Here is a 16,585-nt window from a genome sequence, read left to right as displayed (position 1 = left end):
TATTTGCTAACTACCTTACTTTCTTTAATGAAAGCCCGAAATAGATATCTATAGATTTGTTAATACAGCATATAAGATTTCTCTCTTGTTCATCGGCAAATACCTATATTTTTATATCTGTTCAAGTCAAGTATGACTATAGTGTAAACAAAATCGCATTCTAAATATTGTTCTCAGTTATACATGTATCGATAAAAGTATAAACATGCTGTATGATCAAAGTTTGTTGCTTTTAATTATTTACCTTGAATTATTTATCTTTCAAAAAACCAAAAAAAATATGCACTACATCATTGGTATCAACTGTAGGGTTATCCGTTGTTCCAAACACGAGTTACAAACACTCGACCAATTTACTTCGGCGGGCAACTAGCTCCGGTCTCCTCTACGAATAATTCTAGCGTAATTTTAATGTATAACCTCATATTTTCTTAAAATGACTCAATATTTTAAATATATTTCCATTCTTGCAGGTTATTATATCTGTGTTAATTATTCATGAAATGAATTTATTATTGAAATATGAAACTCACACTTTTAGATTAGCTACTTGCAAAAATTAAAGGAAAAGAAATTCAAACTTTATTTCTATTTTGACGGGTATATTGAAGTGGGAAATGATCATATCGCAAAACAGCATTTAGAAGCTCCAAAACCTTAGTTTTTGGATCTTTAGGCCAAAATTCTTTAGAAGACATAGTTACATTCAATCCAAAGAAAAATAGAGTGAAATAAAAATATCAAAATTTTTTGTCTTCTTTTTCATGCTCTACAATTACGGAGAATATTTTTGTAAGTAATCGACCATATAAATCAGACAGTTTGTTTATTCAGCCTCAATGTTCTTTTTCAGATGATAGCTACATCTATTTGTCGCAGAGATATCTGAAATTAAATGAAAAGGATGCTTTTGTCTTTAACTGTCGATATCTGAGTAACCAATCATCACACAGAAAATTAAACGACAGTTTCGAAAGTTGGAATAAATTTATTAGGAAATACCATCAAAACATTAAAAAAATGTTGTTTCATTCACGGTATGGACTTACAGAATATTGAAAAAAGTAAATTTTGTCCTTGTCTTAGTAAATCGACTGAATGTTAGCAAATATAGATGGCGAGGCTAATAATTAAAAAAGTTTTTGCACCTTGAAGCATTTTTAATAAATCTATAAATTTACAGATCTATCAATTAATAAAATCAAGTGTGTGCTTTTGGTCTGATTATTTGAAATTTAAAAAAAAATTAATAAAACAAGATTTTTTTGGATATGTAATTGAAAAAAAAATGAAAAAAAAACAATGCAAATTGAAAAAAGATGGAATGCTTCAGTTCTTGTAAAAAATATTAATAGTGATTCGTTAAATATAAATGACCAATATTTTCGTTACCTACAGTATATCACTTGGAAGTTACAGTCAGATTTACAATTTTTTTGTGCTTGCGTACACGTATATTTGTGTGTGTGGTTTTCTTCAGGAACATGAGATTTCATGGTTTGTCAAGTCCACAGTGTGCGTTCATGTGTCTGCATATGTGTATACGTGTACAATATTAACACAAAATCCCCCTTATAATATCTAGTACGTATTGGCACAATTTTTCAGTATTTCTTCAATGAAGCTTGTCCTGATGCCGAAGGATCCCTTGTATAATGCTGTAGTTCTTAGTCTGCCAATTTTGTGATTTCTGAAGGAAAGGGCATTTGTCCTTCATTTCTCATTTTATATAAAGAATAAGCATTAAATAAACTTAGATCAATAAGATAGAAAAATAACTTGCAATACTACTTCATTGTTTTTCTAACTGTTTCGGTTATAGATAAATTTCTAGGTCTATGTTTTTCTAGGATAAATTTCTAGGTTCTAGGTCTTTCTACATTGTCAACACCAATTATATTTTAGTTGTATTCATGGATACATCGTGGTTTTATAATATTTTCATTGATTTGATAGTATTTTTTACCGGTGGTACAGAACTCAGGTTCGTGAACAGTTGTAAGCATGCAAACACTACGCTTATCTTGCCACTTGATTGCCATCCACAAATTATTATAAGCAACTTGAACTTCACCTCGCTCTATTTTCTAATTTTGACATTGCTTTCCTATTTGTTTTTATCGTGCCACACATTCCTGTATCGCGATCATGCAAAAATTCTGCCAATATACCAGTTATCTATGTATATGACTTAACCCTTGTAAAAATAAGGTTGTAAGAAATGAGCGACAATATCCCCAGTAACACTCAAATTAAACTTCTAATAATCAATATCAGCGCCAGTGTAGGCAACAAAGCCCAAAATGAATCCAGTCTCATAGTCTACTAATTCAAAAAGTTTGCTACCAAACCGATTCCTTTTCAAAGGAATATACTGCTTGAATCGAAGTCTGCCTTTTCATAATACTAGACTTTCATCTATGCACAAATATTCGCCTGGAATAAGAGCTGCTAAGAATTTACTTTGTAGATAGTCTATTATTGGTTTTATTTTCACAAAAGAATAGTGAGCGATTTCCGAGGTGTCTGCATTATCATGAAAATGTAAATAGCGTAAGATTGTAAGAAACCTATTACGAGATATTATTTAACCGAAAATTGGAGTATAAAGTAGAGAATCTTTAGACCAATAATCTTTCAAGTCACCTTTTCGAATATGGTCCCTTAGAACTAAAAGGCCAAGAAAATGTTAAAATTCATCTTTTATAAAAGGAGACCAAGTTTTATGATGGAATTGCCGATCTACATGATTCTGCCTTTCATAGCGATTCGTCTCATCTATAATTCTTTCAATCAGAGGGAAATAAAAAAAGTATTTGAAGTAATTGATTGGTTTATTCCCTGATATAGAGATGTTAGGATTTATTTCAGAAGTACCTTGAAAATCTTTGATTGATGGATAAAAATACGCGTTTTCAAAAATTTGAGTCTCATCATAATCATTTTCTACCAAATCAACTTCATGAATTTCCTCATTCTCCAAATCTTGTATTTCAGGTTCAGACTCGCCACTACTCCAAGCTTAAGTATCAGCCATTTTATCAAAAGTAATTGCTTTTAATTTTTTGACAACTTAGTCAATAAAGAGAATGATGAAATAATAAGAATATTGTCAATAAAAAATCTTTCGCAAAAAAAAATAACTAAGTGTTAATCTGCCAAGAAACTAATAGTAATAAATAATTCAAATAATCACTATAAAAATGCGTTTTACTAAACGCAACACTATTTGTTTCATGTTCAAAGTATCAAAATAATACTAATTTTCAAGGTAACTAATTTTCAGGTCGAAATACCGAATAAAAAATTTGACCTTGAAATCACTATTTCAAGGTCAAATATGCTTTTTAGAATGATAACACTATGTTTCCTGTATTCAACATATAATATTACCCCCGAAACAATTCGAAAATAATATGATATCGAAGTGGTCGATATATTGACTAGTTCCGTCCTTAAAAGGCTAATTAAGCTATTTTCTTTGACGTCAGAAGGGTGACTACGAAGTTATCCTTCGATAGCAGAATCAATCCTATTTTTGCTGCAAACTTTCTTCTATCGCATTCATATACAGAGTACTTAAATAACGTTTACAATACATCATTCTTCCCTATACTGTAAAAATGGTCCTATACTCTCTCTTGATTAGGTCTGTTGCATTGTGGGTGTTTGAAAATAAGTAGATGTATATTGCCGATTACTGTGCACTGGTCGCCTATTTCGAAACCATATTGTATCTTTAGAGATATTGATTTTGCTTTGAGATCAGGATTACACTTACTTCTTTATACCTTGCAGGTAGATAGCAAGATCTTGTGCTACCATAGAATACCGGTATTAGAAAAGTTAAATATTTCTGTTTTTACGACCGCGTGTTCTCCTAGCCATCCAAAGTAGACAAAGTGTTCGTAATTGATTCCAATAGAAGTTTGCTGATAAGTTTATTTGAGTGGTTTCGTAGTCTTATATTATATTTTAAGTAAAAATTTTTAATTTCTTCTTTTATTGATGCAATCTGTAAATCATTTTAGATGTTTGGAATTTCGTTTGGAATGAACCACAGCGCGTGTACTATATTGTATAAGACTTTCGATTGAAATATTTCTAAGATTTCAACGTTCGAATTCGAAGCAGCTCTCCAAAGTTGAAAGCCATAGGTTCAGACTGGTTTGAGTACAGCTTTATAAAGCAGAACTTTATTTTCGATTGTTAGCTCCGATCTTTCTCCAATGAACCATTTTCCTTCATTTCAGTCCCAGCTGTTTTCATTTTGTGAATATCTGTTCTTTCCATATCAATCTTCTATACAAGTGTATTCCTAACAATTTGACATGATCTTTTTGCGGAATATATTTGTCGTTTAATTTAATAAGTGGACAAGTATCTTTACGGAAAGTAAATATGATGTGAATTGATTTAGTATCATTTACTATTATTGTCCATGAATTTAGCCAATTTTGAAAAGGATCCATGTGACGTTAAAGGGTTAATTTCGACTTAATTTCGATTGGATTTATATTCGCATTTATGTGTTTTCTTTTTCTTGTACTTTTAATTAATTTAATTAAAATGAGTGTCACTGTAGTTCAGCTTTCACGGTTCTTCGTCTCTACGTTAGTGCCATGCTCGGTATACCATTCAGTCGTCAAAGTGTTCGCGCTTCCCGAACCCATTCCTTTGAAATAATTTGTGCAGATAGTCACGGGTTGTCGGTCTAATTTCTCCATTACTTAGTAAAGTATGTTTTTATACGGAGAAAATCATTTTGTCAACTGAATAATGAAATGAAACATTGTACCTTTATATGTTTTGAACAAGTCAATCATTTCTTCAGGACAGTAGTATTAAGATTACAGATATAATTGAGTTGAGTTGTATCTTCTTTGTTATTAATATTAGAGCAAACATCATTTATGTATAATATCTTAGATATTAGTTGTTTTTCAAAAATTGTATTCTAAATCAAGTATATTAATATTAACCAATAAAAATTCATGGCTATGTTTCGGCTTGTTTCGCAAATATATTTTGTGTTAGTGTATATTTCAGCTTATAAACTACATTTGATTGATCAATATTCAGAATTACATCCTCATCTAATTTTATAATAGAACTTGTTATATACTAAAGGTACCATGCAGATGTTTCTTTTATAAAATTAATTAAAGATGTCACTCTGAATATTGATCCACCAAATATAGTTTATAAGCTGAGTTGTGAACAATGTGATGCAAATATATTGGCGAAATGAAAGTGCATTTAAAACCCGTATAAGTGAATATAGATACGGTCACTAACGTGCATACGTGTGAACGTAACAATGATTTTATTTGAATTAATGCTAATATTCTTGATTTTCAAATTAATTTAGAGAAAGTGGCTAAAAAATTCCATAATGGCTGAAATGTGATATTTACAAAGTTTTCACTCTAGTGTTAATGACGAAAGAGATATAGCTAAACTCAGTAATATCTATAATCTTTTTCTACCCTATCCTATCTTTTCATAGAAGTTGATTGGCTTATTTACAGCATATAAAAGTATGATGTTTCGCTTTATTATTCATTTGACAAAATAATTTGCTCCGACTAAAAAGAGACCCTACTATATTTGAATTGTAAGTAAATTTACTTTCATAATGGACATGTTCTTCCATTGGTGTTCTAATTTTGTGTTCTTTTTTTTTAATTGGTAAATTTTTCAAGAAGAGATTAATGAATTAGTTAATAAAACAGCAAAAATTTTTTTTACCACTTTTTTACTTTATCTAATCGAGCGTTATTTTCCTTCACGTATAAAAATGACAATAAGAGAAAGAAACTGCAAATTTGTACATTCGTTGTATTAATTGTTTTAGACTCCATCTCATCATCAAAAAAAGTTTTATCATCTGCATATACTATTAGTACATTTATTGCACATGTATAATATTGCTGTTGATTTACAGAGATTGTAAAGGATCCAACTTTATGTGGCCGGCTAAAATGTCAAGGTAAGTTAACCGATCAGCTGTTTCCAACTGTGTCAAATCTCTCTTTACTATTGTACCCTAAAAAAATTAATATTGATAAATATATGTTAAAATACCAAAAAGATTATAGAGTCATCGTAAACATGAGACGCCGTGGTATGTTAAAATAAAATAATGATATTCTGATAATTTTTATCGTCTATGACCATTCGTTATGGTAAAAATTGTGGCAATTGTTGAATTTTTTCCGCGGAAGCCTAAAAATTATGAAACCTAATTAGTTTTCGAAACCTGCCATGTTTACAGTGCTCTAATAGAATATAGAATGTTTGCTTTAAAAAATTTGATTTCATTTTCAACCAAATTGAGGTTGTCAAAAAGCACTCCCCAAGTGACTTAGTTGGCATATATTTTGTATGATATCTTTCGAAATGTGCCAAATGAATTTCAAAGTGATTCAAATAACATTAGTTATAACACGTAACAAAAAAATCATATTTTCTACTAAAATTGTTTTCATTTTTAAATTGAAATCGAAAATCAGTATCGACCGAAACAGAAGTTTTAATTTTAAAATTTTTCTATTATTATTATCATAATTATTATTATTATTATTATTATTATTATTATTTTTTTTTTACAAGGAGTTGCGGAATCCTTTTTGCGGATTCCCCTCAGTCTTGCTGACTGAGGGGTTATGTGGGACTCCCCGAAAAAAGGAGGCCTAGCCACTAAACCGCCATCTCCTTGGTGTCCTTCCCCCAGCCAAGGACTATGTTGATATTACTTCTGACTAGAGGTTCTGTCTGTGTTCGTCCGTTCGTATCGTTCCTCCGTATCTCGTTACGTCGCGTCACTTCGTCTGCTCAGTCATCTGTCAGGCAGTCGTTCGCGTTCTTACGTCTCAGTAAAGTTTCCGTATAGGTAGCGATTAAGCGCCACCAGTCGGGTTCACGCACACCACAATGTTATCGAGGGTGATGCTGCCGACCGTTCCTTCCAGTTCCTGTCTGAGTCTTGTCCAACGGTCACACGCGAAAAACGTGTGTTCCGCATTGTCTCGTTCGTGTCCACAGTACTTACAGTCGAGTGTTCGTACTCTGTTCATATTGTAAAGGTATCGTCGGAAGTACCCATGACCCGTATCGAGGGTTACCCCAAGGTACTTGACTTCCTTCTTGGTCTCCATCTCGCATGTCCCCACCCTCATATCGTCTATATGCGTCTTCTCGTGAGAAACATTAGTTCCGTTTTTTCTGTTGCGAGTTGTGGTCCGTGGTCTGTCATACATCGTCTGACTCGTCTCATGGTCTGGTTCAACGCCAGTTGCGCCAGCTCGGGGGACCTCTCCGTAATCACCGCCGCCACGTCATCAGCGTAAGCGACGAGGATTACTCCGAGCGGCATCCCAAGCCGAAGTAAGCTATCGTATAAGCCATTCCAGAAGTCAGGTCCCAGTATCGACCCCTGTGCCACGCCAGCGGTGACCTGTCTCGTTACTTGTTCTTCGATCGTCTCGTATGTTATCCGTCTGTTTGTTAGGTAATCCTCCACAACCCGAAGCAGGTATGGCTGGATCCCGAAGTTGCTTTTCAGCGCCTCCAAGATATCCTTCCACCTGGCCGAATTAAAAGCATTTCTGATGTCGAGCGTCGGTAGCAGCACAATGGGTCGCGCCGCATGGCAGTGTCTGTCTAATTCCAGGAAAGAATCAATCACCTTTTGGATCGCTCCAATCGTCGACCGACCCCTCCTGAAGCCGAATTGCAAATCTAAGAGACCCTATCGTGTCCTGTATCGGACCTGTATCGCGTCCGTCAGTCTCGGTCTGAGTAATTGTTCAAAGAGTTTACCAGTCGTGTCAAGTAAACTCAACGGTCGGTATGCCGAAGGCGTGCCAGGATCGCTCCTACCTTTTGGGATAAGAACGAGCCTTGCCACCTTCCACCGGTCGCTGAACGTTCCTGTCGTCAAGCACGTGTTGTACAGATCGAGGAGTATCTCCGGCCGTAGACGAGCCACAAGCCGGAGGATCTCGGATAGTACTCCGTCCGGTCCCGGTGCCTTACCCGTCTTCATCGCATTCGTTGCTCTGATGAGCTCCTCAGCGGCAAATGTGGGGAGGGGGGGCATTTGTGCGTCCACGTCATCCATCACGTTTGTCCTAATCGGATGCGTCGGAATCAATCCGTCAACAATCCGTCCTGCTGTTTCGGCATCTTTAAATTCCGATGAGGCTCGGGCCCCTAGTTTCCCAGTCACAATCTTGTAGCCGGTTCCCCAGGGATCCTCGTTCACCTCCTCGCAGAGCTTCCTCCAGCATCGCGTCTTGCTGTCCCGTATTGCTTTCGTCAGCGTTTTCCGTGCTGTTTTGCATATGGTTTGAAGATTTTCCCTTTCGGGTCCGCCCCCTGCCCTTGTCACTCGTCGCCGATTTGTCAGGCATATCCTGCGTAACTCGGCTATTTCATTCGTCCACCAATATTGTGGTTGTCTTTGTTGTATCTGTCGACGTTTCGGCATTGTGCTTCTGCACAAGCTGTCTATTAATTTGGTCGTCTCATCTGTCAGTCTTTCCGCTCTTTACCGGCCCGTTAGTTCGAGGGGAATTCTCTCCCCTGGAGCCGGTGCTGCCATTAGCTCTTCCGAAAATTTTCGTCCATCGAGTTTACGTAGATTCTACCGCGGGGGTTGGTGGGTTCTCGTTCGTCTCGTTCCCTTCCGTACTATCACTTCGAAGACGATGTACTGGTGATCGCTGGCTGTGTAGTCTTTGATCATCCGCCATCCCCTCAGCCGTAGCAGGATTCTGTCCGATGTCATCGTGACGTCGGGGATAAATTCTCCGACACCTGGACGTCTATACGTTGGCGTATGTTCCGTATTTACCACTGCTAGATCGAGCCTTGCGGCCATTTTCAGCAGTAGTCGTCCGCGTCGATTCATTTCGTTCATTCCTCACTCGGTCGCCCTGGCGTAAAAATCCCCCGCAATGATAACATCCCTGGGCAGGTCCCTGATTCCGTCTTCTAGGAGTGCCGCCGTTCTTTCTAACTCCACCGCGGTGTAGTTAGGTAGATGCTGAGGTAAGAGATAGCGCCAACTGTGACCCAGACGTAGTCCTCCCCGACACCGCTATTGGAGACTCTAGATTGGGTGCCACCCATTACCCAGATAGCAGTGGTCTCTGTCTCGTTTGTGATGTATGTCTGGATCGTCCTTCTCCTGTATGGTTCACTCAGGATCAGGATGTCCGCGTTATATTCGTCGGCTATCTGAGGTAGGAGCATGTCTGCAGTTCTACTTCGATTCAGATTTCCCTGAATTATTCTGTTCGTCCTCCGGTCCGTCCCCTGCACTCCTCCAGCGCGGCGCGGAACACGGCACATCTGCCGCTTCTGACCTCGGAGCACAGTGGGCAGACCGGTTTGCTTTTACATTCCGTTGCGTAACATCCGGATGTGCCACACTTGTGGCAGCATTTGTCCTGTCCTTACCTGTGCATTTAGCTTTTACATGGCCGAAGCCCAGGCATCTGTAACATTTTGTCACCGTCAGTCGTTTCCGAACGCGGCAGTGCACCCAGCCAATTCCGATCCGACCACGCCGAATAAACGTATTGGCTTCCTGCGATTATAATTCGCAGATCGCCATATACTGTTCAGCGCGGTTCGGACCGAAAATGTGGACTCGGAAGTCCGCGTCTCGTTTCGTCTCGTCTGTCGTCTGAGCATGTCTGTCACGTCTTCCGGAGTCGCAACGCAGTCCAGATACATGATCTCCAATTGGACCTTGGAGGTCATGGCCTTGACACTCCGCGCTTTCCTAATCGCATCTTAGATCTGTCGTCCAAATACATCGCGTCCATCCGATTTGTCTGCGTTTACCTATATCTTCAGAAGGTATAAGCCGTTCTCCGTCTTCCTTAGGATCGTCATCTGCACGTGGCTTTCCTTCGGATCGATCGTCGTCCGTATTTTGCGTACTATATCGGAGTACATCGTGTCCGTGCCCAGTTTGACCAGGACAGCCCATTCCCTTTTTCAGTGAGCCGGTCCCTCACGGGTTTCTCCACCCCTGTCAGACCAATTGTTTGCATCTGTTTTCTTTTTTTATCTTGTCTGTTCTTTTTCGTGTGATCGTCTGCCAGGCCTTAGTTGGTTCCGTTACCGGTGGCCTCTTTTGTGAGAGCTCCGGTGTGGTTCTGGCCGGCGAACGTTTCCGTTTCGTCCGTGGCGTCTCTTCGTTATTTTCCGCTGTCGCGCCTGTATTGTTGTTGTTTTGAAGATGTCCTCCCGAAACTACGTCCGATCGCTTGTGCAACGCAATGTCCATAGTCTCCAGAATCGTCTTAAGTCCCATCTTCAGTGTCATGTTCATGTTCTTTTGTACGTCTGCTGCTTTGGCCATTTTCGTTGCCGTCTCTTGTATGAGCTACAGCAATTCCGTCACGTCTCGTGTGTCGTTTGTTATTGTGGGTGTTCGCCCTGTCGTCGGTTCTTGGCTGTCAGCGGCAGAGACGTAGCTCACCCCGCTACCACCGCTTGACACACTGTCCGTCCTCTGTCGACTTGGTAAGTTTAGTAGGTTCGTATCGTTTTTTCGTGTCGTCTTCCTCATCCCCGTGCACAAAGTGCGGCCCTCAAAATCAATGCCGCTGCCTGCAGGCAACGGGGCTTTCACTCGATCGGAACCCGGGGTGGATTCCCCCTGAGAAGGAGTTACCACTTGAGGTAAATCAGTGTTACTTTTGTGCATTTTCATGATTTGGTTTCGTCCTGTTGTGCTAAAAGTTCCTCGTGGTCGCGACTCCACAAACCGCGCTGGAACAACGCATGGTCTCTAAGATCCCCCCTCCTCCGCCCTGTGTGTTCAGTGTTTCCCCATGTAAAGCGTGCGTTATTTTGAATGCCCGTAGTGGCAAAACCAGGCTTCATTCACGGGGAGAACCCGGTTAAAGGGATCCCCTTCATTCGTTTTCGAGTGGCTCCGTTTAGGAGTCCCCGAGCATTTGCGTTTTTGGTAAGACCCATTTATCGGGTCGCCGAGCATTCACCTCGACGCTTTTCCAAGAAGCATGTGTGTGTAAGTGTTTGTGTAGTGTGTAAGTGTAGGTGTGTTTAAGTGATTAATGGTTGGGCACATCGGCAGAATACCATTATCTTTTGCGTCATTTATGAGCCATATCTTCCTCTACACCGTGTCTGTTATAGCGTTGCTGCTCAGAGAATTGACGCGATGGACGCAATGTTTCCATCGGGCACGATCGTGGACGTTGGAAGTTAGCATTTGCCCAGTGAGGTGTAATGACTCACTGGACAATCTCGGCTATTATTATTATTATTATTATCATTATTAATATTGCTGCTATTACTACTACTACTATTTAAGCTTCTAAAATACTTTGCAAGCTGAGAGACACTGAGCTTACTCCATTGTATCCCTATCTTTTTAGTTTATCAGTCATGGGGAGCTGCGTATCCTACTGTCTTACATAAGGCTAGGTTTCCAAGGTCTGTACCCACAAAGATCTCTCTATCTAGGATCGTGTATCTGAGACACTTTCGGCGCTGTGTCATTAGTACTGGGTATCTATAGCGAAAGCAGTTTACAGTTTCTTTCTTTTCGTCATACCGCTGGCACAGATTACTGTGACTCTGTATTTTATATCACTATATCCTGTGAATAATCTAAGGACGATGCAGACCTGTAATTTTTTCAGGTTTAGAATTTTCTTTGCCTACTTTTTGATGTAGTTTTCAAGTAGTACTTTGGATCACTTATATCTCTGGAATAATTCCTAGGCTATTCATTCCTCCTCTTTCATAGCTTCGTCAATGATATAACAGCCTTCATGGTATGGCATTCCTACCTTCCATTTCGACTGCTCATTTAACTTTGCTCCTTGACTTACCATCTCATTCCCTTTGTACGCCAAGTATTCTGGTATACAGATTATGATGGTTTTATTTTTGACCGTTAGTATATTTAGAGCGTTTCTTACTTGATTGACTAAATTTGAGTTTGTTACTGGATTTTTCAGGGTCATTATTGATACCTAACTGTCGGTGCAGATTTTAATGAATCTGCTTATAACGTTTCTCTTTATTAAATTACTAACACATACACGTACTTTTGCCCACCGTGAGGCGAAATTTGCCAAACTTTAAAGTTTTATATCTCAGCGAAAAAGAGTCGTACAATAAAAAAACTTGACGCCATTTTAATGGTAATAGCAAAAGCTTAAAGCTTATAAAAAAGTTATTATTATTATTATTATTATTATTATTATTATTTATCTTACTTAAAGTAACGTGAAGATAATATTGTTTGCACTAGAATTAAGTTTTTTTTTGCTTAAAAAATGAACATAACAAATTTTTTTTTGCCTATATACAAATTTATTTATTTGCTACGAACATCAGCGGATCATTGAAAATCTAAGCAAAATTAAAAGGTGGAATGTTCCTCTTTAAAATAAGAGTGACAAAACTTATTTCTGATTTTTTTTATAGAGAGATATAGCATTTTTTATTTTTTTTATATTTAATTATGGTCAAAAGTTTCAAACAAATTTTCAATAATAAATTTTTAGTTAAGTTTACCAATAAATAAATAAATAAATAGATAAATAAATAAATAAATTAATTAATTAATTAATTTATCAATTAATAGATAAGAAAGTATTGTATTATTTTTGAAAAATTTTGTTTTATTACAAAAAAGTTCAATTATATTGACATAATAATAATACGATAATAAATAATAAGTATCTAATAATAATAATTTTATTCCAGATAAGTATACATTAATAGCTTACTTCACCACGTCATATAATACAACCTCGTGACATCAACTGTTCTACTTTCGTACATAGATTTCCGCGAGCTAATATCAATATTAATCTTCGGTCCACGATACTTCATTTAAAAGGTTTTCTTCCTCTTCTTTTCTAACTTTTCTTCTCCTCTCGAATCCTCCTAGTTTCCTGACTTGACCTGTAAAATATTTGTCTCTCTATTTCACCCCACTGTCCTCTCTTATTTATTTCTTATTCTTAGATTTCTTATTTCTTTCTATTATCTTCTCGAAAGCCCTTGCATATTGACTTGTACTATCCTTCCCTCAAGCACTTTTCCCAGTTTTCTTATTAATTCTTCAATCCTGCTCTCCCTTCTACAGTCAACCCACCTTTACCCATTCTTTTCTTATAATCTTACTCGCCGCCTCGCATATCCAGATGTGTTGTAGGTCCTGTTCCTCATTTTCACATATCCTACATGTTTGATTGGTGTAACCTTTGTTCCCTTCCTTTTCTATGCTCCCATACCTTATTTCATATTTCAGATGTTCCTCACTTCCACGTTTACTCCAGTTTCTCCATTTCTCTCTCGCTATTGATTTTTCCCATTTCTTGTAATGCTTCCAATATTTCAATTCGTCTATCTTGTTCTATTTTACTTGTAAGACTTGTTCTGCTCTTATTTTTAAGGTTCTTTTTGTGGTTCCCATAAGTTTTTCTTTTTTTAATCCATTTTTTTTAACTCACCATTTCCTGCCTTCTTAGCTGATTCCAACCATTCCCTTCCCCATCTTGTAGGATTGTTATTCCTTACCCCTCTCATTTCCTCTTTTAATCATATTTTCAGGAGTCTTTTATCATCCATTTCAGCGATTTTCCCTATGTAATTTTTCACCCTCTTTATCGTTTCCAAATATAAGCCTTCTACCCCTGCCTCCATCTTCTATATATAATCTGGTGTATTCATATTAATACCTAGTGCCATCTTGACTATTATTCTAGTAAATACCTTTACTAGAATTTTTTCCATTTCTTCTTGCGGTGTCCAACCCCATAACTCCGATCCATATAGACATCCCACTCTCCCCATTGAATTTAGTATTAGCAGTCTTCTTTCCAGTGCATTGAGTCTTGCTCTCTTCGTTAAATCCTATGTGCTGTTCACCGCCCTCTGCGCATTTTGCTTCATTTTCTTTATATGCGTTTCGTATACACCCTTCGTAGTAAGCCAAATTCCTAAATATTTGTATTCCTTTACTACTTCCAGTCTTTCCCCTTTATAACTCCATTTTGCATCTCTCTTTAACTTTCCTCCCCGTCTTATCACCATTACCTTTGTCTTCTTTACGTTTAGCTCCATTCCATTTCTCCCATTGTATCCTTGCATGCTATTGAGCATTTCCTGTAATCCCTCCTTGGTATCAGCAATCAGTACAATGTCGTCAGCGAACTTCAATCCATAAATCTTTTGGTTTACAATTATTGATCCCCCTTTCTTTCTATCAGTCCACATTTTGTCTAAGTTGTTTAAGTAAATATTAAAAAGTGTCGGACTTAGTGGGACTTAACTTTGCTTAACCCCTCTCGTGGTTCTGAACTCCTTTGAAATCCTTTTGTCCATTATCACTTAGCATGTTGATTCTCTGTATATCTCATTTAATATCCTTAACAGTTTCCTCATCAAAATTTTTCTGTCCACCGAATTGAATGCTCTCTTAAAGTCAATGAATGTCAAATAAATGTTCCCTCTTTTTCTCTTGATTTTATTCTCTATTATACTGTTTGAGGTGAAAATATGAACCCTTGTTCCTCTTTCCATGCTAAATCTTGCCTGACTCTCTCCTAATATGCCTTCCTCTTCTATCCAGAATCTAAGTCTGTCATTTAAAATTCCTGAAAAAATCTTGTAGCCCACGTCCAGCAGTGATACCCTTCTGTAATTCTCAGCTTTATTTTCCTCGTCAGCTTTGTGAATTAGGAAAATGCGGGCTTTTTTACATTCCTTTGGTAACGTCCCGGTGACCTATATCTCGTTCAACGTTTCTATTAATTCTGTGAGCCATCCTTCCGTCATATTTTTGTAAAACTCTCCTGGAATTCCGTCCTGTCCCGCTGCTTTTCCTTTTTTAATTCCCTTTATAGCCCTCTCCACCTCTCCTCTAATTATCACTTTATTCATGACGCTCTGATCGCTCCAGAGCCTCTTTTCTTCGTCCTCTCTTCTTTCTTCATTTCTTTCTTCTTTCTCTTCCGGGTCCGCTTCTATCTCTCCTTCCTGGTCCCTCCGTTCCATTCTTTCTTTTTAGTCAGGTCTAAAATGCTTCAACCATTCCTTCTCAGTTATTCTGCAACCCTTCTTACTTTTTCTTTTCCTAAAGCTTTTCAATGCTTCCCAGAAATTTGTTCCTCTTCTACTTTTTTCGGGCCTTGACTACTTTTCTTCTGATAACCCCCTTTTCTTCTTGTTCTCTAGATCTCTTAGCATTCTCCTTAGTTCATTATATTCTTCTCTATCCTTATCTTCTTTTTTCAGTAGATATTTATTAAGTTTTTTCCAAACTCGTCTGTTCATTTCCTTGTATTCCGTGGCCTTCCATTCCTTTTTCTCTACAGTTCCTCTCGTCCTATTCATTATAACTCTTAGTAGCCCTAATTTTTCTGTTACTTCCAGTAAACTCTTTTTTATCCTTTAGCATCTTCCTTCTTTTGTTTTCGTGTTCCAATCCTTCTCTCTCTTCTTTAATTCTTCCCTGTATTCCGTTTTCTTTCCTTCTTCCCATACTATTCTCGTTACCACTCTCTGTTCATCATCGTCTTCATTCAGCTCCTCACTTGCTTCCGGGTTTTCCTCTGTTCCTGCGTCAATCTCAAATGAAATGGGTAGATGGTCCGATGCTGGGCTTCCCTCTATTTTCACTCTTTCCACTATATCTCCTGTTGCATCCTGCCTCTCAACGATATAGTCGAGAGTAGAGATGCATCCTGAACTTATATATGTTATTTCTTCTTCCCAGTCGCCTTCAGTGTTTCCATTTCTTATAATCCCCCCCCCCCCCCCCCCCTCGCCAGCTCCTCACACAGTTCTAACATTCTCTTTCCTTCTTTGTTTCTTATCTTGTCCTGTGATTTTCTTCTCCTGCTGTTGATTTCTTCTTCTTGTGCCTCCCCTACTCTTGCGTTAAAATTCTCAATTATCAGTACGCCGTTTGCTTTATCTTCTCTTTCATCTAACACTTTTTCCAGCTCTCTTCTCATTTTATTGATTCCTTCGTTGTTATACACTGCTACTACGTCACATCTTCGGATTCGTCTCGTCACACATTCTTCTTTCTTCTTTCCTACTTTTTCTGTGATTTTCTCCTTCACACCTAACCTCACTTGCGCCTCTTCTTTTTTTCTTCCTGCTATAATAATTTCCTTTACTGCTACTTTTCACTCAAAACCTTCACTTATTTTCTTTTAAACTTTGATTTCTTGTGTGCTGCGTTACACTGCATTGTCTATCGTTTCAGCGTCCAACTGGAAGTCCTAAATAATAAGTATGTATTACTTTATAAAAGTATCTAGAAATTATTTCTTTCTATTTATTTATTTACTTATTTATTGGTAAACTTAACTAAAAATTTATTATTGAAAATTTGTTTGAAACTTTTGACCATAATTAAATATAAAAAAAATAAAAAATATGAAAAATAAAAAAATGGTTAGCGTGAAAAAATGAAAAACAAAAATTTTTTTCCAGATTTTAGTTTTCACTTTATTTTTGTATACTTTACCAAAAAAGAAACAATTCTTATCTTTAAAGTTTTTTT

The 16,585-nt window shown here is 37.4% G+C and overlaps 1 protein-coding gene across 1 annotated transcript in view; it reads left to right on the top strand.

The window, feature by feature from the left end:
• LOC131669586 (uncharacterized) overlaps nt 1-16,585 on the top strand; it is a 196,390-nt gene that overhangs the window by 13,425 nt on the left and 166,380 nt on the right. Inside the window, exon 2 of the mRNA XM_058944607.1 lies at nt 5,948-5,992. Coding sequence (XP_058800590.1) covers nt 5,948-5,992 — 45 coding nt within the window. The remainder of the gene's footprint in view (nt 1-5,947; nt 5,993-16,585) is intronic.

Source organism: Phymastichus coffea, unplaced genomic scaffold (assembly GCF_024137745.1).
Source record: "Phymastichus coffea isolate CEN01 unplaced genomic scaffold, Cenicafe_Pcof_1.1 PCOF00001, whole genome shotgun sequence".
In the NCBI taxonomy this organism is placed as follows: domain Eukaryota; kingdom Metazoa; phylum Arthropoda; class Insecta; order Hymenoptera; family Eulophidae; genus Phymastichus; species Phymastichus coffea.
This window is presented reverse-complemented; position numbering and strand designations above follow the sequence as displayed.